Source organism: Malaclemys terrapin, chromosome 1 (genome assembly GCF_027887155.1).
Source record: "Malaclemys terrapin pileata isolate rMalTer1 chromosome 1, rMalTer1.hap1, whole genome shotgun sequence".
Taxonomy (NCBI): Eukaryota; Metazoa; Chordata; order Testudines; family Emydidae; genus Malaclemys; species Malaclemys terrapin.
In genome coordinates, this window is record NC_071505.1 from 5,425,673 (window position 1) to 5,448,326 (window position 22,654).

General features: G+C 47.1%; 1 protein-coding gene across 2 annotated transcripts in view; it reads left to right on the forward strand.

The window, feature by feature from the left end:
- The window catches only part of NRF1 (nuclear respiratory factor 1), a 107,151-nt gene that overhangs the window by 34,911 nt on the left and 49,586 nt on the right, over positions 1–22,654 (forward strand). For both annotated transcript variants that reach the window (XM_054014233.1, XM_054014321.1), the window contains exons 3-8: positions 2,545–2,659; positions 4,665–4,791; positions 6,748–6,888; positions 17,533–17,691; positions 18,956–19,153; positions 21,255–21,356. In XM_054014233.1, the coding sequence (XP_053870208.1) occupies positions 2,545–2,659; positions 4,665–4,791; positions 6,748–6,888; positions 17,533–17,691; positions 18,956–19,153; positions 21,255–21,356 (842 nt within the window). The remainder of the gene's footprint in view (positions 1–2,544; positions 2,660–4,664; positions 4,792–6,747; positions 6,889–17,532; positions 17,692–18,955; positions 19,154–21,254; positions 21,357–22,654) is intronic.

The following is a 22,654-nucleotide window of genomic DNA, read 5'->3' on the forward strand; positions in this document are numbered from 1 at the left end:
TCTTTTCTGAGCTGGGGCAACCAGAACTGCACACAGTATTCAAATTGCGGGCGTACCATGGATTTATTTAGTGACATTATGATATTTTCTGTCTTATCCATCCTTTTCCTAATGGTTCCCAACATTCTGTTAGCTTTTTGTTTGCCATTGCACATTGAGTGGATGTTTTCGGAGAACTATCCACAATGACTCAGATCTCTTTCTTGATTAGTAACAGCTAATCCTCATAATTTTGTATGTGTAGTTGGGATTATGTTTTCCAATGTGCATTACTTTGCATTTGTCTACATTGAACTTCAGCTGCCATTTTGTTGCCCAGTCACCAAGCTGAGTGAAATCCTTTTGTAACCCTTTGCGACCAGCTTTGGACTTAATTAGCTTGAGTTCTTTAGTATTGCCGGCGAACTTTGCCATCTCCCTGTTTAGCCCTTTTTCAAGATCATTTATGAATATGTTGAACAGCACAGGTCCCAGTACAGATCCTTGGGGGACCCCGCTGTTTACCTCTCTCCATTCTGAAAACTGACCATTTATCCTAACCCTTTGTTTTCTATCTTTTCATCCATCGGTTTTTTGATCCATGACAGGGCCTTCGCTCTTATCCCATGACAGCTTACTTTGCTTAAGAGGCTTTGGTGTGGGACCCTGTCAAAGGGTTTCTGAAAGTCCAAGTACACTATATCCACTGGATCACCATTGTCCACATGCTTGTTGACCCCCCAATGAATTCTAATAGATTGGTGAGGCATGATTTCCCTTTACAAAAGCCGTGTTGACTCTTCCCCAACCATATTGTGTTCATTGATGTGTCTGATAATTCTGATATTTACTATATTTCAACCAATTTGCCTGGTACTGAAGTTAGGCTTACCAGTCTGTAATCGCCAGGGTCACGTCTGGAGCCTTTTAAAAAAAATTGGCATTACAGTAGCTATTCTCCAGTCATCTGGTACAGAGGTTGATTTAAGCCATAGGTTACATACCACAGATGATAGTTCTGCAATTTCATATTTAAGTTCCGTCAGAACTCTTGGGTGAATATCATCTGGTCCTGGTGACTTATTACCAGGAATCCTAGATAGCTGTTTGCCGCGGAAATATGTGGAATTTGCATTTTTTACAGAGAATCTTTAGTTTTACATTTTGTGAAAAAATAAGAACGTATATTAACTAAATTTTACTGAAAGTTAGGATGATCATATTTCCCAAATTGAAAATGGGACACCATGCGGGGCTGGCCCGAGCCACCAATGCCGACAGCCTGAGCCCCAGCGCTTGGCATCACCTCCACCCCACCCCACCCCACCCCAAACATTCCTTTGAGCCCCTGTAGGGGGCATGTCCCACTTTGGGGGGGGGGGGGGGGCAAAACTGGGCATTTGTCCTATTTGAAAACAGGACAAATGCCCAGTTTTGCCAAAAAAGTTGGGACATTCAGGACAGGGCTTAAAAAGGGGACTGTCCCAGCCAAAATAGGATGTATGGTCACCGTAGTTCAGGGGTCGGCAGGCAACCTTTCAGAAGTGGTGTGCCGAGTTTTCATTTATTCACTCTAATTTAAGGTTTCGCGTGCCAATAATACATTTTAACATTTTTAGAAGGTCTCTTTCTATAAGTCTATAATATATAACTAAACTGTTGTATGTAAAGTAAATAAGGTTTTTAAACTGTTTAAGAAGCTTGATTTAAAATTAAATTAAAATGCTGGACCGCCAGGACCCGGGCAGTGTGAGTGCCACTGAAAATCAGCTCGCGTGTCGCCTTTGGCACGCGTGCCATAGGTTGCCTACCCCTGCCCTAGTTCAACTGATACCTATATATATTTTGGCTAGGGAAACTAAAGTTCAGCATTTCATTTTAATCATGGGAAAACGTGGATTTTGCTTTTGCTTTTTATTGGATAATTTTGTTTTTGTATCACAGGAAAACTAGGATCCCTGCTTATTACTGTTTAATTTATCAGTTTTTTTCCCCAAATCACCTCTAGGGACATTTAAATCTGGGACAGTTCCTCAGGTTTGTCGCCTAAAAAGATTGGCTCAGGTGTGGGAATCTCCCTCATATCCTTTGCAGTGAAGACAGATGCAAAGAATTCATTTAGCTTCTCCACAATGGCCTAGTCTTCTTTGAGTGTTCCTTTAGCACCTTGATTGTCCAGTGGCCACACTGACTACAGCACTTGCGTTATTTTTGTAGTTGGGGGAAGACTACAAACAATCCTGAATAGTAATTATATAATTGGGAGGAGAATTCTGTGAAATGAAATATGCAATGTTCACCTGATGCCTAACTTTAGGCCTACCAACCTGGACAGAGTTTCTTGAAATACCGCCCTGATCCCTGCAGGGAAAGAAATTTCAGTGTTTGACAGTTTTGCAAAACATTCTGGTTACTTTGGTCCGGATGAGGGTAAAAGCCCCATTATTTATTTATTTGTATTACCAGAGCTCTTCAGAACCCGTTCCAGTTGGCGTAATGGTCACTTCTCTGTCTTGTTCAGTTAATAGATTGTGCGCTGATTCACCATTTGTGGTTTGGTTCCAGGCCCGGTGGGAATGGCAGCAGCTGCCGCCGTGGCAACAGGTAAAAAACGAAAGCGACCTCACGTGTTTGAGTCCAACCCATCCATCCGCAAGAGGCAGCAGACACGTTTATTACGGTAAGGACCCTCTACTGCAGCCGCCTGTGGCTTCTGCAGGCTAACAGCCAGGTCCATTTCTGTTTGTGCCTTTCCAAAACCCATTTGTTGTTGAGAGATCAGAGACTGGCCACGTGTTGCTCAGCTGGGGGCATCTTTGGCAATTTGCATGGAACCTGAGGGCTGCATTTACTTTGCAAAAACGGATCAGATTGCAGCTGTCCTCTGCTTTAATATGGTAGTGTGAGCCGCAGAGACTGGCGTCCCCATTCTGATAGTATTCTCTATTTATTTCTATTCCTGCCTAATCACAAATTTAGTCCACGTCATCCTAATTACCATCTTGCTTTTTTCCATTTGACTTCTTAACTACTGCTAAAACCATTATCTTGAGAACCATTGGAGCTGCAATATCCCAGCTCTGGAATGGTATAAACCATTCACCACCATCACGAGGGATGCATCTTTATTGTATTATTGAATGAGGCCTCTTATAAGACCTCCCAATAGTTCTGCAAGATGAAAATGAGCTAACGCTTGTCCCTGCACGCCCTCTTCTAGCAAAGCTGAGGTGGCACATAGCAGAGTGCATCACACAGTGGGTATTTTCAATAAAAATGTCCTGGGTGAAACCACATTATAGGGGCTTCAGCTCTTTCTTCCCTTTTCTAGCACAAATGACTTGGGTAAAACACTGGCAGAGCATGTCAGTTTCATGCATTTTGTCAGTTTGACAATCAGAAGAATTTTGCCATTTTGTCAACATAGTTAAATAGTAAATGTTTGTCTGTTTAAATCCGCGTGCGAGCCAGAAGGGGGCTGGTCTAGTGTCTCTGACACTGGAGCGTCTATATGGTGTCACATGATGACAGCTTTCAGCAGTACATCCACTGCTGAAGGGGGCTCAGAAATGCCCATTTGCATTGATAACCTTAATGTCGCATAAAGTGGCAACTTATGTGGTGAGAACTGCTCTTCCTCCCCTATATAAACTTTCTATGATCCGCTCTAGCAAAGTCACTGCCATTTTCTTGTCAATTCTCTCACATCATTTAAATGTTAATACAAGGAAAGAAGTGGCAAGTATGAGTGTTTCCCCATGGAAGGACCATCCCAAAGGGACTCACTGATGTAACAGGTGGCTGAATATACACATTTCCCTTAGCCAGCTGTTGCAATGTTTCTTGCTTACCACACTTCAGTTATGGTTTGTGCAGGATTGAAGTACCAGTGAATTATTCAGCATCGTTGTGGGATTCTTTATCTGTAAAACATTTCAAAGTGCTCTACCTATAAATTCTGTATATTCTGTTAGCCAGTGGATGACTGTAGCTTGTTCCTCCCTCTGTTAACTGATCATCCACAGGCGGCAGAAAATTAATTTCTCTCCAATGTTGCACAATTGGTCAAGTGCTTCATGGAGGTTTTCTTGACATTGGGTGTTGGTCGCTGCTGGAGATAGGGTGACCAGACATCCCGATAAAATTGGGACCGATATTTTGCTCTGCTGGCAGCACTGTTTTTGTTTTTGGTTTTTTTGCTCCACCGGCAGCACTCGGCTTTTTTTTTCCTCTGCTGGCAGACACCCCCTCCCCACCCCCATGTGTCCCGATATTTTCTTCCTCTCATCTCGTCACCTTAGCTGGAGACAAGATCCCAGACATGATGGGCCCAGTGGTTTGAGCTGATGTGACATATCCTCTGTGCCCTTCACTTCACTGCTGAGAGAGAAATGTTCATTTCTTTCCTCTCTCTACTTTACTTTACTTTTTTCTTTTTCATGAACATATTTCTTTGTGAAAAGTAGAAACGTCATAGCTGAGCTGGAGTCTGGCAAAAGGGAATATAGCAGGCCTGTGGGAGCAAAGGGACGCTTGTGTGGTCACTGTTACTCACCAGGATTTCCTTTCACACCTGCTTTTGGAATGGGCAGCGTCAAGAGGAGGGATTGTAATCTGAAGGACAGTGGCTGGAATGGCCCTTACTTTTATCTCCCCTCTCCCCTTGTTTTCTTCCCCTGTTTCAGGAAGCTGCGTGCCACGCTAGATGAATACACCACCCGAGTGGGGCAGCAGGCCATTGTTCTTTGCATATCCCCCTCCAAACCCAATCCTGTTTTTAAAGTGTTTGGTGCTGCACCCTTGGAGAATGTGGTAAGTCTCCCTGGGAAGGGGAAAAGGATCTAAGATGAGTTGTTTGCTTTCTGTGCATGTTTCATCTTGGCTTATAATGCCTCTAAGAGCCAGTGAGTGGTGTCAGCTTCAGGTTTGAAAAACACACACACCTGGAGCCACAAGATCAAATCCTGGCCTGGTGAATAACTGAATGCAGAGCTTTCAGATAAGGACTTAATACTGAAGTCCCACCTGCACTGTTTAGAGACACTAAATGTTCCCTGTCACGTCTCATAAAAGAGGAGTTTAGCTTAGTGTTCCAGACCAAAATTTCCCCTTTCTCCATTTCTGTGCTGTGAGCTGATTGTGCATCGGGATGCTGCCTTCACCCTAGAGATGGCTGCATTCAGTGCTGTTCTGTCTACCATGTGGAGTACTTTGCCTGGGGAGCTATGGAATGAGATCAGGGCTTAGAGCCTGTATTGCTTGCACCAGTGAGCTTTGGGCAAGGCTGGGGTAAGGTAGGAAAGATCTGACAGCTATTCATGGTGGTACTGTCTTGACTGGTCAGGTGTGTGGTGGGAGGAGGGAAGGGATTTAATGGGACTTCTGGGACCAAAGACGTGCGTGTTGTTACCTTGCTCTCATTTAGCTATGATTACGGGATGTTACTTACAGCTTTGGTTCCCAACCACTGGTATATGTAGCAGTTCTGGGACTTCAAGCTTTAGCCACTGGTGCTTGGGCTGGCCAGCAACCCCTCAGCCAGTAGCCCCCGCTGCAGCTCCTCTCCAGCCTGAAAGATAAACGTGCAGTTCTGCCTCTGTGCTGAGCTACATACGTCACCAAATCTCCTGCCCTATTTGCTGTGACGTGCTATATCTTACGGTGCTCCAGGCCTTACCCTTGTGGGATCTGGGGTTTGAAGCAACCCAGGCTCCATTGTGGCTTAGGTTAGAGGAGTGTGTCCGGTTCAATAGGGGGCAAGCAGTGCGGGTGCCCCTGAGGCTGGACGTGCAGTTCATGTCGATGCCTGCAGTGGGAGGGTGGGGCCTAAGGGAGTCACTGGCTGGTACTGCTGAGGTCTCAGTCTGGCAAACAAGTAGTTACCTGGAATAGTTGGAGACCACCGATTTCCAGGACAGTCAGGAAGGACTGGACTCTGCTGGTAAGTGGAAAGGGTTTAAAATCGTCTCGGCTGTCAGTGATTCCAGCTAGCCTCGAATGAACTTCCTTGAGCCTTGCAGGAAATGAGGGTGTCACGGAGTGTGGGGGAGTCAGGGCCCTGCACCCTCACTTCCTGCGATTCACCTTGACTCTCAGCCAGCCAGTAAAACAGAAGGTTTATTAGACAACAGGAACACAGTCCCAAGCAGGGCTTGTAGGTACAACCAGGACCCCTTAGCCAGGTCCCTCTGGGGGCAAGGAGCTTAGACTCCAGACTTAGGGTTCCCTGCGTCTTCCCAGCCACCCCAAAACTGAAACCCCCTCCAGCCGACTCACTCCCCTCCCCCCGGCTCCTCCTCTAGCCCTTGTCCAGTTTCCCAGGCAAAGGTGTCACCTGGCCCCACCCCCCTTCTGGCTTAGGTTACAGGCTCAGGTATCGTCCCTCAAATAAAGTCATCCCCTGCTATCTCATCCCCAGTGCAGACAGTCCCAGTAAAACTAGACGACATTCCCAAGTCAATCTGCCCTGCTCCCTACTGCGTCACAGAGGGGATCATCCTGGTTGCAACAGCACCGTTGTTTCCAAACTTTTATTAAAAGCATTCTAATGCTCCCCCTTGGTGGTGTTACTTGGAGTTTCATCATTTCTCTTTCATGCATCCCTTTGGGGCCAGTGGGTATTTTTACCTCCCAGCTGTGGCATTGTTTGCTCACTCAGTTCTGCAGTGTCTTGGGGAAGAGTGAACAGCCCCTCCTCCGGTTACCTAGCACCCTTGCCTCTCTTGTTGCTCTTTACCTTGTTTACCTGAGCCTAATGATTCCCCACAGGTGCGTAAGTACAAGAGCATGATCCTGGAAGACCTGGAGTCAGCACTAGCGGAGCATGCACCTGCGCCACAAGAGGTTAACTCCGAGCTGCCACCCCTAACCATCGACGGAATTCCTGTCTCTGTGGACAAGATGACCCAGGTAAGCAGCCAAGGAAGGTGGAAACTTGGAAGAAGAAATGAAGAGGAGTTTTAAAGCCTGTTGATTTTGCAGAGGAGTGTATGTCTGCGTCCTAAGGGACACTTAATCCCATCTCTCTGGTGGGACCATAGTGGGCCAGGTAATAGATGTGAATATTTATCACTGGTGCTGCTTTCCATATGACATTGTAGAAATCCTAGTGAGGGCTAGAGCACAGATTGCTGGAACTCCTCCCCCACCTTTCCCCGTGGGATCATTGTCATTGTGCTCCATCAGAGCTAGTCAGTCCTGCACCTTGGAATGGTTTGTAACCACTGGTATCGGGAAGGTGGCTTATTACTTGTCAGTAGAATCCCCTTTTAGTTTCCCCCCCCTTGTGCCTTGGTTTTTCTCCTCTCTCCCTTTCTCGCTGATGCTGTGGGTGGAAGCAGAAGGAAACCCACTGATAGTTATGCTCCAGGGCAAACGCCACTCTCCCACCTCAGGGGCAGGGGCGAGCTGCTAATACCTGGTGGTTACAGTGAGTCATCTGCCGTAGGGGTGGGAGGACTCCTCCATCCTCTCATGACCCAGTCCTCATCTGAGCAATGTTGCATTGGTGGTCCCATCTCTGGGAGGAAAGGGGAGGGGGTTCTGAAGGAAACTTCTCCTGAGTGGGGAAGGATCAATAGTCTTGTATGTAAATCTCCTCTCTCCCCTGGTGGTGGCAGGGACAGGAGAGGAGGAAAGGATGCAACGAACACTGTGTAAAGGAGCTAAGTAAAGGGCTCTGCACGTGCTCATCCAGGGAGATTGAGCTATCAAAACAAATCACAAATGCCCAAACCCAGCTGGGAGGCAGAAACTCAGAGAGGAACAAGGCTGAGTGAGACCTGGGGTGAGGGTGGTCAGTAAGTTAGATATGGGTTTGTAGCATGATATGTCAGCAGAAGGTCAAGGTGCTTCAGGAGAAGAGTTGTTGATGCAGAGAGTGGTCAGAACAGTGAAGAGAGAGGTTTTCACCTCAACAGTGGTGACATTGTGAGGAAGGGAGAGAGAAGAAATTGGTGCTAGTGGAACAGAAGGAAAGGAAATTAGAGAGAGATGAGGTTGGCTTCTGAGATTGCCTGGAGGAAATCCAGGATTTGCAGCTATTGCAGTGTGGTAGAAATTTCAAGAAGCTTCCCCTCTTTTTGCTGCAGGATGTAAGCACATATATAAAAATAGCAAAAAGAACAGGAGTCCTTGTGGCACCTTAGAGACTAACAAATTTATTTGAGCATAAGCTTCCGTGGGCTACAGCCCACTTCATCGGATGCATAGAATGGAACATACAGTAAGAAGATATTTATACATACAGAGAACATGAAAAGGTGGAAGTACCCATGCCAACTGTAAGAGGCTAATTAATTAAGAGAAGCTATTATAAAAATAGCTGCTGTTAAAAAGAAGAATTTTTGTCCAGTCAACTCGATGGCTGTTAGTGTTGCATTTCATCATTGAAACAATATAAAAATGTCTAACTTTCATTCTAGTAAACCCCTCATATGGATTTTCTACACGGAAGATATTTAATTTTTATGCTAGCGTTGGAAATGAGAGCAACACTTCAACATCAAGAGTTGTTTAAGTTTTACCCGTGGCTCTCCAAACATGGTTAGACAACCTCAGCTCCTTAATCTGTACTTTTTGTTTTAAAAAACTTCTTGCGTTAAATCTAAAATATAAGCAGTTCTGTTTCCTCTAGGTGTGAAGTGGCCTTGGCCATCAGCTGTTAAGAAAATTCTGTGGTTTTGAAACAATTATTCTGCGCATAAATCTGGCCTAGGCAGGTGGCTGTGGGGCACTGACTGCTTTGATTTGCCATGTGTGAGATGTGACTTTGATTTCTGGTTCTTCGTGCTTACTCTTCTGGCCCAGGACTTATTCACTGCTAAGGGGAAGGTGGCACCTTGAGTCCTTCTGCAAAAGCTCCTTTGACTGATCTGTTAGCACGGTTGATGATTTCCTAAATCAGATAGTTAGCTCTTGCTAACACCCTGCACAAGGGGGCCCAGATCCTAAACAGGGTTCAGTAGGCACTCACTGCTATTGCAATATAAATAATGAAGAGTACATATACAGAGGGGATTGCTGACTGCTCCAGTGCACTCTGCTTCTAACCTTCCCTAATCTCTCTGCCCCTCCTCTTTCTATTAGTGGTGGAGCACTTGTACTCTGGCGTTATCTATTGGAGCAGCGTTCTCTGGCAATAAGTTTGCAAACTGTTGATGCAACAGTAAAGTAACTTACAAGACATCTTATTTTGAGATCTCGTGCACCCATCACGCTTAAGTAACTGCCTAATTAGGAATACCTTTCTTGCAGGAATGATACTTTTTGTTCAAACAACTGTATTGCAATGGTGTTGAATTTCTCCCAAGCTGTAGACTCAAGGGTAGGCAACCTATAGCACTCATGCCGAAGGCGGCACACGAGCTGATTTTCAGTGGCACTCATGCTGCCCGGGTCCTGGCCACCGGTCCGGGGGGCTCTGCATTTTAATTTAATTTTAAATAAAGCTTCTTAAACATTTTAAAAAACCTTATTTACTTTACATACAACAATAGTTTAGTTATATATTATAGACTTATAGAAAGAGATTTTCTACAAACATTAAAATGTATGACTGGCACGCAAAACCTTAAATCAGAGTGAATAAATGAAGACTCGGCACACCACTTCTGAAAGGTTGCCGACCCCTGCTGTAGACAGATGTAGCTCTTGCACTTTTACCCTCATCCTCATAGACTCGTAGAAGTGCCGGACTGGAAGGGACCTTGAGAGGTCGTCTTGTTCAGGCCGCAGCACTCAAGGCAGGACTAGGTAATAAATACCATTCTCTGTTTGCTGTGGATAGTGCCCGGATCGTCAGTCTGTGGACAGGGGGTCACGTCGATGCTCTTGTCTCTTTCCCCTCTGTAAAATGGGGATGACTTCATAAATCAGGAATGGGCAACTTAAAGGAAGTAGAGGGCCACACGATCCACTCAAATTCTTTGGCAGGGTCACAGGGTAATGCAGGGGGAGTGTCAGGCCCTGCTTTGGGCATGTGACACAATGGGGGGAGGGGGCAGGAGGGGTTGAAGAGTAAGCCCACCCTGCAGTCATCCCTTTGCAGCGGTTCCTATCCTGGGCTATTGTCCCGACTCCCTACTCTGTCTCACTGGTTCTTGCAACAGCGTGCAGGTGAAACCCTCCCCCCATGATGCCCCACCCCCTTCCTGGTGTCTCTGGATCACCTGCCCTGAGCTGGGCTGTGGCAGGCTAAATAAAATGATCCGGTGGGCCACCAGGTGCTCATCACTGTCATAAACATTTATAAAATACTTTGAGAGCCTTGGATGGGAGAGGGCCACACGAGGACAAAGTATTATTAAGTATTGCCAGGGCTACAAACTCTCCGTGGGATCTGAAAATCCACCTGTGGTCTTTCTGCCTGTTAAAGTTAACAAAGATGCTACATTTGGATCACAGCTGACCGGTTTGTTAATGAGGGAGTCTCCCTAGCTTACAGCTATACAGCCCCTGCAGGGCTAAGAGAAGTAAACACTTACTTCAGTTAAACCTGAGCTACCACTTGGACACTGCAGGGAGCAACGACGTTGACTAAAATGGTGCCATGTTTTCAGAGTCACTTTTCTGACCACAATGGCACTTTAAGAGTTATAAATAAGTCAATTTTAAAGCACAACAATTCTGCAGTGACCCACGTTCAGGGCTCCGCATCTCACTTGGGAGAGCGGAAGATACTACTAGCCCTAAATCAGTGCAAAGAATGGAGCATCTTGCATGGCTAGTGATTCCATCAAATGTTGTAGCAGAAACCTTGATCCCCAGAATGCCCAGCTGAGCAGAGAGAGAGCTTTTCAGTTGACGGCTGATCTGATGTTTGCCTTCGTCAGCTAACAGGAGAATCTAGCTTTTTTCAATTCTTGTTTGTGACTGGAGATTACAAAGCCTGGAGGAAAGCAGAAAAATTTTAAAATACATATTGGGCATCTCAATTAAGAGGCACGTCACTAGGAATGGAAAAATGAGGCTTTGGCTTTGAACAGCTGCAGGTCTCATTGGACAGGTGTTAGAAGCGTTAGGTTTAGCTCACTGAAAAGGAGATGAAAATAATTCTCCTTTTAATTGCCCTGCTTCTTTGGAGGTCTTGGGGGAAATAAAACCTTCCGTAGGTTGAGTAAAGGTGTTTCCATGGATTTGCAGACGGAGAGCACTGCCCACCTGTGCTGTGTGTGAAAAATGTGTGCAGCGGGGTCTGATTCTGAAGCCCTTACTCAGGGGAATCTCCCATTGTAGTCAATGGGCATTTTGACGAAGGACTTCAGAACAGCCCAGTCGTGAGCTTGCTGGCTAGTAGTTTATCCATGTCTTTATCGGAACTCAGTGCATGAACACTGAGTCGTATTCTGCACTCTGCTCTGCATGTATAAACCTCAGTGAAGTTGCTGCATGTTGCTTACACCTTCCTGAATGCAAAATTTGTCCCTTAACCTGACTTTTCTTTCTTTGTTTTAACATCTGCGTATGACTTGGAGGCAAAGATGACGCTACCCCACCCCAGTTCCCCCTAAAAAGGAAATTAAAAGGTGTTTGTTTCACTGATGTGGGTCAGCATCTTGGCACCAAACCAAGTTACCATTAGGCGCTGAACAGTTATGTTGGGGAAACTAAAGTTAGTCAGTCGTGGTGAGTATAGGATGGAGGGGGGGTTGAAGCACACCTGTAACCGTGCAGGCCAGCATTCAGAAAGCATCCTATCATTGGAGCTCAGGGTTTGTTCTTGTGCCTGGTTTGCAGCATCCTGATGCAATGAAGTTGCTGTATGAACCTTGTGTGCTGCTACAGGTGGAATGGGATGTACAGTAGTGAGCTTTAAGGGACAGTGGTACTGTAGGCTCTCCTGACTAGAGGGTGCACCACGCTTCAGGCTGTGCAAGAACTCAGCCAATGGGTGAACAATCCTGATTGCTTTATACGTTTCTTATTTTTCACCTGACCAAGGTGTGTGAGGGGGAGGGAGACGGCTCATGTAAGAGTAAAACGCAAGATGAAAGCAAGTGTGAATGGGTGAGGTCAGTTAATCAAAGGATCTGATTGAGCCTCTTCTGCATGGTATGTCCTGCCTACTCTCCCGTCCCCAATCTCTGCTCCTCAGCGCTGACCCATTGTACAATATTCCGTGAGTTTCTCTGCTTTGAGCACTCGTAGCGTTCCCACTGTACTTCTGGCTATGGGTTGGAACAATATTATTAGAGATTTGCCTCCGGTGGTGGGGGGTGCATTTACCAGGCATATTAAGGGTTCCATCCTGTCCGGTGCCAGGTATCTTCAGCTCCCATTGAGATCTGTGAGATCAGGCCCTCCCTCTCATTTTTGCTTCAACAAATGATTAAATTTGGCCTAACTTCTCACCCAGTCTGGCCTGTCTGAAGGGGCAGCAGTGAAAAGGGGTTCCAGAAGGGCAAGATGAGCTTTGTAAAAAGGCAATTCGCAATGGTGAATTTGTTGCTACCTACATTGGCCGATGTCCCATTTTTTAAATCTGCTGCTGCAGATAAAATATTATTTGATCATTCAGTCTAAAATCCACTGCTGCAGAATGCGGCTTTCTCATCTGTTAGGAAGGATGGACACATGATCACAGAACCCCAGTGTTCCACTCTGGTTACCGCTTCATCTGCAATCACCTGCTTCATCATTCAGGTACGATTCAAGAATAGGAATTGTCTAGACTTGGCTGAATCCGCCTGTGCCCCATTGCAGCTGTTGCAGATGGCTGGTGTTCTCCCAAGGGGGAATTTCTGGGGACCCTTGGAAGGCTGTTCTTCACAGAAGGTGCTCTGTTCTGGAAGCTGCTTCCCTTAGCAGACTGTCAGAGTTCAGGCCTGGCTGTTATTACATGCATCTTGCACTTTGCCCTGTTGCTTCTAGTGTTTCTGTGTCTCTGCAGTTGGGTGCATCTTGGTTTTTTGGAGGCTGAGGATAGTTAAGATCAGGATTAACTCATTAGCTTTAAGGGTTCATCTTACTGTTTTTCCTTAGAAGACCCCAGGTGCTTTAGCTAAAGGGCACCCAATAAACGTTTCTAACAATATCGTGTATAGACCTTGATTGTAGCTCACGCAAGCTCTTTTCCAAACTGATGGACTGAGGAGATTGGAATGAATCTCTATTTTTATAAGTGACTTGCTTTTGCCAGGGTTTCCCCTTTTTGTATGGTGGGGAGGGGGGGTTGTGAGGGTCTGAGGGCTCCGAGTTCAACATACTGTGCGGATTCCCTCCCAGAATCTGCACACTTAGGTGATATGGGGCTCTGCATCTCAGAACTGTAGCCCATTTTAGGCTTTTGTGAGCAGGTGGGATGAGGGGGGCAGGTCTTGTTGTGATGCTAATTAGAGAGGCCCTCGCGCTTGAGCAGGTTATAATGCCGTGCCGCTGCTGTTGATTGTCTCCCTGGTGGATTAAAGGCGAACCCTCCTTAACAAGTGCCCTGAGTAGCTTGAGTCTCTGAACTCCTGAGGATCAGTAATTAATCCATCTGGTAACAAGGAGCACAGCTTGCAGCTAGGAGTTCTGGGAAGGAGCTTTTGACAACGAAATTCCATTCACGCTCATGATTTTTTAATAATTAGCGTTTCTATAATGCTTCTTGCCCAAGCATCTCAGAGCACTTCACAGCATGGACATTGCCCCTGTTTTATCAATGGGGAAGTTGTGGCACAGAAAGGTTAGGCCACACAGCAGGCAGCGTTCTAGAGGGCAGAGCCTGAGGTGGGGGGAGGAGACCTGGGTGTGTCTGCTACCGACTCCCTGCATGACCTTGAGCAAATCATTTAACCTTTCTGGGCCTCACTTTCCCCATTTCTACCTTGGGGATAGTCACCTTGAGATGAAAGTAGCTATAGAAATGCGGATGGTATGTATTGCCCTGGGCTTTATACAGAATCTATGGGGAGTGCACTTCTTCGAGTGCTGGTCCAGAGGGATATTCGCTGTGGATGCACGTGTGCTTGAGACCGGAAGAGTCTTCATTAGCGATGTCCGTTGGTCCGCGCCTGCACAGCGTCGTGCTCCAAATGAAGTGCATAAAAGGTGGCATGGACCGACCACCTCTCCAGTTCCATTCTACCACTGGTGGTCTGAAATGGAATTCCACAGTGCCTGCAGCTTGGCTGGCCTTCCTGCCATCTGTTTGGGGATTATTGTAAATCGTTTATTTTAGTGTTGTTAGTTTAGCAGTGTAGCTAGTTATATTAATGTTTGGGTTAGGAGGTGTTCCTCCTTCTTGATCACCTGCACCGTTTGGAGTACCCATTATGCCCCAAATCCTGGGTTTTAAGTCCTACGTGGCCTGCCTCTGCGTCTTCCTGGTCAGTTATCCCCACTCCTTCTGCCTGTACTGCCTTGGAGAATCTCATATTCCATCCGAGTGCGAGATTTGTCGTTCCTTCCTACCTTGTCCATGACAATCTCAAGAGTTTTGGCTTAGGAGGCATGTCAGGAGCTTTCCATGAGGCCAAAGCTCGACCCAGGGGCTTCTGACCCCCATGTACGTTGCCAGGATCCATCCACTAGCACCTCTCTGGACCCAACACTTCCCAGATCGTAAAAGTCCAGATCTAAAGACTCTAGCAGGCATGGATGGGAAGAGGGTAAAGGAAAGCACCCTCATGAGAAGCGGGAGAAATCCCCATCTAAACCCTCTAAGAACAGGTCTGCCTACCCTACCCCCTCTAAGTCAGGCAAGACTCAATGCCCCAGTACAGGTGTGTCTGCATCTCCCAGGGTGTATGCGTGGATATCAGGCATGCCCATTGACTGCTGCCTAAGTGAGGGGCAGGTCCAGCTCCATCATCAGTGAAGGAGAGGAGAGGGTGGTCGCTCTCTGCTGCAGTGGTTCCGTACCACAAGCAGAGAAGGAACTTAATGGTACCAACACCTACTTACCATCCCAAGCCTGTGATGTCGGCTCCATCTATGCGTAGAAGCCCCTCTTGCTCTTCTGCTGGACCCACTCACTGGTCCCTTCCGCTGTGGTATGAAGCTGCCAGCACTGACTGTGCACCACTCATGCATGCCGTCCACCTGCAGTGGCACCACTAGACAGGCAGTTCTGTCGGCTTCGCCCATAGACTCCAATCACTCATATTCCTCTGGCAGGATTGATGCATCGGTCATTCTGACAGTCCAGAGATGCGCCATTAGCCCTGATAGGGGTTCCAGAGCCTTGTTTGTACTCTGCCATCTCCGCAAGACATATAATCAGCTCCGGGACGAGTGACACCCTCCCCCATTGGGACCACTTCCATACTCATATGACCCCACACCACGTCCCTGTTGGGGTTCTTGGGACCCTTACTTCAGACCCCCTGGCTCCAGGAGATAGGAGCAAGAGTGCCAACAGAGATCACCTCGTGGGGAAAACCATCAGCCCCTGGCGCATGGTAAGGATCAGGAACAGCCCAACCAGCAAGAACCCTCCCTTCCATCAGTGGCTCTTTCTTGTCTCCCAAGGAGGTGGTGGTGCCAGCCTCACTTTTGCTGCCTGAGGATTATAAACCTCTCTGGGACCTCCTGAGGAGGATTGTGGAGGCTTTACAGATCTCGCTGAAGGAAGTCTAGGACCCTACTTACAAGTTTCTGGATATCCTCCAGACTACAGACCCCAGCAAGGTGGCACTTCCCATCAACAAGGCCATATTAGAATTGATTGGGACTGATTGGCATGCTCCAGCCACTTATGCCCCAACTCCAAAAAGGATGGAGAAAAGCTATGTTGTCCCACCTAATGAGGTAGAATATGTTTTTCCATCCTGTACCAAATTCTCTAGTAGTACAAACTGTTACTGTGTGCGACAGACTGCACCAGCCTCCTTCTACCCCGTCCGACAAGGATGCTAAAAAAATGGACCTCCTAGGGGCTTCTTGGTGAGTGAGACAGTTTTGGTTCATCTGAATCCTCCAGATGTCCACATACCCATGTATCCACTTAAAATAGTTGCCAAACCTTCTGACTTGAGACAAAAGCAAAATTGTCTATCCCAGCCCAGCCTCTCTCCACCTCACAACCTGGTATTTGGATGGGCAATGAGAGAGGTCATGCTCCAAGGAAGTCCAGTCCATCCTCAGCAACAGCAGAAAGGCTTCTGCAAGAAAATTCTGTGCTGTCAAATGAAAGAGAATCTCCATCTGGTACGAACGCCCCCAGATACCTCCCATGCCTCTCATCTTGGTGCTGAATACATAGGCTGGTGTGTGTGATGTCATGCAGGCAGCCGTGCATTTGGAAGAGGCCCATGCTCTTGTGACAGAAAATTGGAAATACTTGATAGTTGTCTAGTGGGGTAACCAACGTCTCTGTTGCTAGTTGGAAGTCTTGTCATGGCTGTAACCAGCAGCAAATGATTCCTCTTCCCTGAGCTGCCTAGTACTGCAGGCTCTTGGAGCTGGGGCTGCAGGATCAGACTAGTTGCATCCAGGAATTCTGGTGGCAACCGTGAGAGCGAAGTTCAAATGGTTTGCCACCAGAGTCACAGAAGGTTGTGGGGGGAGGTGTGCGTGTGTGTCCGGGGGGAGAATGTTCTTGTCTAAAATTAGACTATTTCTCTGAGAAACATCTGACACTTGGGTGTCACAGTGATCAACATTGCTTAAATTGCAAGCTTTCTGGGGTAGGGACCATCCTTTTGTTCTGTGTTTGTACAACACCCAGCACAATGGGGTCTGGGTCCTATGGCGGTAATATAAAAAATAATAATAATAATAATGAATATGATCTAAAAACATACTGATAGGTGTGCAGAATTCATGATACTGCTAGTAGTAAGTCATGTTCTTGTTAATGTGTCTTTGTGGTGTTATCTGGTCTGCAAACCTCTCTCAAAATATTTTCTCATGATAGTAATGCTTTTGTCTCAGCTGAAACATCATCCCTCTCTTTACACTTTCCCGTAACGTTCTCGAAAACGTCAGCCTGACGCATCTCCTCCTCTCTTTCTTTGACAAAAGACTTTCTTATGGAAAATCATTCAGAGATGATTATTTTTTTCAGATGGAGCATGAGAAAAAGACCACCTTACACAGAGCTGTCCAACAGTTCTAGCAATGGGGGAATGCCTCCTGCTCCTGCTGTGACTTCTCCTACGGGTGGTATTTGATAGCAGAGCTTGTTGAATCCCTGCTGACTTTGTGACATCCCTGTACAATGCATACCATACAAGATACGCAGAACAGCTACGTTCAGGTTGCTTTTAGAGCATTAGCTCGGCATTTCCTCACTGATTTTAACTGGGCTGGCTAGTTCTCATCACTGCAGTTTTGAACCTTAACGTTACAGTAATATAGGGTGTGTTTTGCTTTTATTATTCTAATTGGCTGACGTATGTTTGTCGCTATCCCATGACCTAACAGTGAGCTGTTTTTCAACTGTGACTGGGGATGAGGTGAAGAGGGATTCATCACATGCTTTCAGGTGTGCGCAGGGCAGTTCCAGTGGGTAGTTTGTCTGATCATTTCCAGGTGGAAACGGAATCTAGTAATTTATAAAACTAACCGTAAACCCCCCCAAAGAAATTGGGATTTTCAGTTTTAACCCTCTTGTGCTGTTGGTTTCAGGCGCAGCTGCGAGCATTTATCCCCGAAATGCTGAAGTACTCAACAGGTCGTGGGAAGCCGGGCTGGGGGAAGGAAAGCTGCAAACCCATTTGGTGGCCTGAGGATATTCCATGGGCAAACGTTCGCAGTGACGTCCGTACAGAGGAGCAGAAACAGAGGGTGTGTGTTGTATTGTCACTAACCCTGCAGGGCAGTCGTTGGGGTTTGGGAGCGGGTTGTTATGTTCTGAGCCTCCCTCTTGTGTGACAGAAAGAACAGCTAGGTCATAAACTTCCCTGGTTCCATGCCATGGTTAAAAGTTTGTGCCCAAATCATATGGGATAGCTCTTCCTCCCCAGTTCCATATCTTGGCTGGATGTCCCCCAGTTCCACATGACAACCATCCGTCTGCCCCTTTGCACCCCTTGGACTAAGCTGGGGGTCAACCCTCCAGGGTGGGAACAAAGGGCAGAGGAAAGCAGTGAAGGTGGTGAAAGAGGCATAATCCTGGATCCATTCTGACTCCCTATTGCTAATTTGCTCTATGGTATTTTTAACCCTACCTCTCTTCTCCTTGCCCCCAACTCCTGTGGTGGGTAACTCCTAATCCAGTTGGCCACAGTAGCAGCTCGTGAATATAGGCTTAAGAAGTGGCTCACTGGCTCAAACTGTGTCTCTGTTCTCCCAAACACGCAATTCAGCTGCTAGACAGGACATGTTCCAGGCCCACAGAGAGCAACCAGAGGTGGTCACCCCATCTCACCAAGCAGAGCAGTGTGTGCCCTTCCTTTAAGTGAGAGAACAGGGATAGTGGGGCAGTCGGGGGTGATTGGGGAGAAAGGAAATGTGAAAAGAATGAGAGAGAACAGACAGAAAAAGGGACACATGTCAACTATGTTGGGATGTTGCAAGGAGCTAAGGAGGAGTGGGAGATACCGATTTACCCAACTATCACAAAGGGGCATTAAAAATGTTGTGAATCACAGGATCGGATCCTTGCACAGATTGAGCTGTCCCTCACGGGGGGGCGGCCTGGTTGAGCCAGGATTTATGGTATCAGAGTCCATCCTTTGCTTGATCTTTTTAAAAAGGCTTTGTTTTTTTCACTCCTAGTTAAATTCTCTGAAAGTTTGGAGCAGAACTGTTTCACCTCCACCCCATGGTCCTACAGACTTGTTCTGTAAAGTGGCACGTGGATGCAGACTGTACGCGTGCTGGCTTTGTTTTATAGGGTAGCTCAGGAACTGTGGGCCTTGGAGGCATGGAGGGGGCTGGGTGTTTTCTGGGAGGATTTTGTTTTTATTTTGGAAAAAAAAAACGGATTAAAAAATAACCCTGAAGAAATCCAACTAAAAATTTACATGGCTCAGATCCCGGGGGAATTGCTGAATGGAAATGCTGCTTTTAATTTAATTGAATTTTTTTATTTTTTTCCCCCCGTTAGGTGTCCTGGACCCAAGCATTGCGGACTATTGTGAAGAACTGCTACAAACAGCATGGGCGTGAAGACCTACTCTATGCCTTTGAGGATCAACAGACACAGCAGCAGACTGCAGCTACACATAGTATAGCGCATCTGGTCCCATCACAGACGGTGGTACAGACCTTCAGTAACCCTGATGGCACTGTCTCCCTCATCCAGGTGAGCAGAGCCCACTTGTCCCTTCACACTCACTGTATTGAGTGGCCATGTCTGGCAGAAGTTTTTAATTATACATCTTTGGCTGTTGGCTTCAGCTGTATGTTTCAGGAATCTTAAGTCTGTCTATATTAGGTACTTATGTGGCCTCCATTACCGTCATATGTGAGTTCCTCACAATGGAAAGAGGAATACAGTCATCCTTATAAAACCCCTGTTATCTCCATTTTACAGACGGGGAACTGAGGCATAGACTGTTCCCTTCATTGCTGACTCCACATATTATATTACACATATCTCCTCTTCAACAAACATAACCTTTCCGGAGTATCATTGCACATATGTCTATCTGACCCCCGCAACAAAAACAAGACAGGATTTTCTGCACAATACTTTAGGTCAGGGGTTTCCAAACTTTTTGCTGGCACAAACCCATTTTAATAATTTCCTCCTGGGATCCCAGACAGCACGGAGGACGCCATTTTGAAGAGCAAAATGGCACCCTCTGCACAGCATGACCTCGCACGCACCATATGTGTGAGGTCACGCCGCACAGAGGATGCCATTTTTCTCTACAAAATGGCATCCTCCACACATTATGACCCCCATATGTATGGTGCGTGCTCTTCAAAATGGTGTCCTCCATGCATCAGGACCTCACACGCACTGTATATGCAAGGTCACGGCGTGTGGAACAAAATGGCGTTTTCAGCACAGTAGAGATCACCATGACCCCATTAGCTGATGGCACAACCCTGTTTGGGGTCACAACCCACAGTTTGGGAACCGCTGCTTTAGGCAGTGTTCATAGCACTAGAAGTAGTGATACTCACCACCTATGCTTAAACCAACCTCCAGCCGCTTGAGAGGTTGAAACAAGTTGCCATTTACAGTAAATTGTGCATGTCTTTATTATATAAGAGTCTTAAAGCAAAACACACAAAACTGACCTCAGCTGACTCATCCCTCTTGTTTCCATGTGTGCTTTGATCAACAGTTGAAATAGTTTAGTGTTGACATTTATATTCTCATTATCCGTCAAGGTTAACACCCATTAAAATGAATGGGGCTGCAAACACCTCTGAGCTTGTTTCAATCAAGCTGTCTGCTGGTACACATCACTGCATTGGTTTATGCTTTGATGGCTATACTCACACCTGTGAGGACTGGGGATTGGTGTAGTTTTAAATAAAAACTTAGGCTTACTCTACACCTAAAACGTAGGTTGGCATAGCTGCGGCTCTCAGGGGTGTGAAAAATCCACACCCCTGAGCGCTGTAGCTATGCCATCCTAACCTCTGGTGTAGCTATGCCATCCTAACCTCTGGTGTAGCTTATGCCGTCCTAACCTCTGGTGTAGATGCAGCTTAGGTCAACAGAAGAATGCTTCTGTCGATCTAGCTACCATCACCTGGGGAGATGGTGTTCCTTCAGTGACGGGAAAAACCCCTTCTGTCTCTGCAGGCTGCATCTGCTCTACAGGGTTATGCCAGCAAAGCTAGGGCATTGTAGCTGTGTCACTCTAGTCCCTGTGGTGTAGACATGACCTTAGTTTGGAGCATAAGATGGCAACTTTACTACCTCTTCTCTTTCCCCTCTTCCACGCTTTCTCCCCCGCCCCCCCCACAAAAAAAAGGCACTCTCTGAGCTGCTGTGAGTTGGCCCAGTTTACTGCTGCAGACTCCCTCTTTTTGGCTTTGAGCTACTGATTTATGGCCTCCTTTTCAAGATGCTGAGCACCCACGCTCCTGTTCGTCTCTCTGGGGTTTGAGTACTCAGCGCTTCTTAGAAGCAGGCTATAAACCTCTTTGCCTCTGTTTTCCGAGCTGGTAAATGGGGATGAAGGTAACTTCCATACTTTACAGGGCTGCTAAGGATGAATTCATGTTTGTAAAATGCTTTGAAAAGCAATAGCAATATGGTAAGTGCTGGGTATCAATAGTGATCAGTGCGGGACACTCTCTTCTTCAGTTTTCCCTTTAGGTGATCTGGGGTCTAGAGGACTTGAGTGTCCCTTTAGCAGAGATGTAACTGTGGATTCCTGAGGGGAACACTGATGGCGGGAGCTGCATTTTGATGACTGTTTTATGGTGGTATTTTGCAGGTTGGCACAGGTGCTACAGTTGCCACTCTGGCCGATGCCTCTGAGTTGCCTACCACAGTTACCGTTGCACAAGTCAATTACTCCGCGGTAACTGATGGAGAGGTAAGGATGTGTGGGTCGTGTTTGTTTCTCAGGTATGCAGCACATGCTATGGTTGTGTGTATCTAATGGACATTGCTGACACACTTGCATTTTTCAAACTTACCGTATATACTCGTTCATAAGCCGAATTATTTTAGTAAAAAAGGGAAGCACCAGAGAAAAGGGGGGGTCGGCTTATGAACGGTTATAGAGAGGGAGAGGTGGGACACAGCTCCTCCCCCCAACAGAGGGAGCAAGGAGAGGCAGCCCAGCCAGCAGACGAGAAGGGAAGAGGTGGGGCCAGAGTCTCTCCGCTTCTGGCCACGTTGCTCTCCCCCCAGCCTCCGAAGCAGCTGCAGCTCCGGGGCTGGCAGGCTGCAGCCGTGCCGCTCGGCCCCGCTCCCCAGAGCAGGCTGTGGTTGCGCCACCCGGCCCGCCGGAGCACACTGCGGCCGTGCTGCCTGGCCCAGCCCGCTGGAACATGCTGCAGCCGCGCTGCCCGGTCTGGCCCGCCGGAGCAGGCTGCGGCCGCGCCGCCCAGCCTGCCGGAGCAGCTCCAGCCAGGCCAGAGACATCCTCCCCAGATAAGGTGGGAAGGGATAGGATGGGGAGAATGTGGGGGTCCCGGGCTAGGGGTGGGATCATGTGGGGGGTGGTCACAGGGGTTACTCCCCTGACCCCCAGCTTCTCCCCCCACCCCCCCAAAAAAAATTTCCCCACCAGTTGCTGTCCCGGCCTGTCAGGGCAAGCAGCTGGCGCGCCGGTACACTTTGTTTACTTAGGTTTACCTCCATGCCTGCGGACGCTCGAGGTAAACAAACCATCTCGGCCCCCCGGCGGCTTATCCTGATAGCCTGGGAGCCAAAGTTTGCTGAGCCCTGAATTATAGGGTCGGCTTATGAACGGGTTATAAAAATTTTTTCCATTTTTACTTACCCATCTTGGGGGGGTTGGCTTCTAAACGAACCGGCTTATGATCGAGTATATACGGTAAGTCTGTACTGGGAATGCAAAAGCCTAGTACCACACGCTGTCGTGTTAAAAACTGACATCAACATTAACGCAACATTGTTGTTGATATTTTCCATGGGTCAAAGTCAGAAAGTGCAATGTTGTGGTAATTGTGACTCAAGGTGTGTGTATGCACAATTACTAGGAGACCCGAAGTGCCGAATTTCCTACCTTTTGTACATGTAAATCTCAGTCGTAGTTTCCATTGGAATAATAGCAGATGTATGTATTCTGTATGCAGCTATCCAGATATACTTATTCATGTGATTTCTGGATAGCCTTGAGCCTAGAGCCTCAGTCGTGGTTAC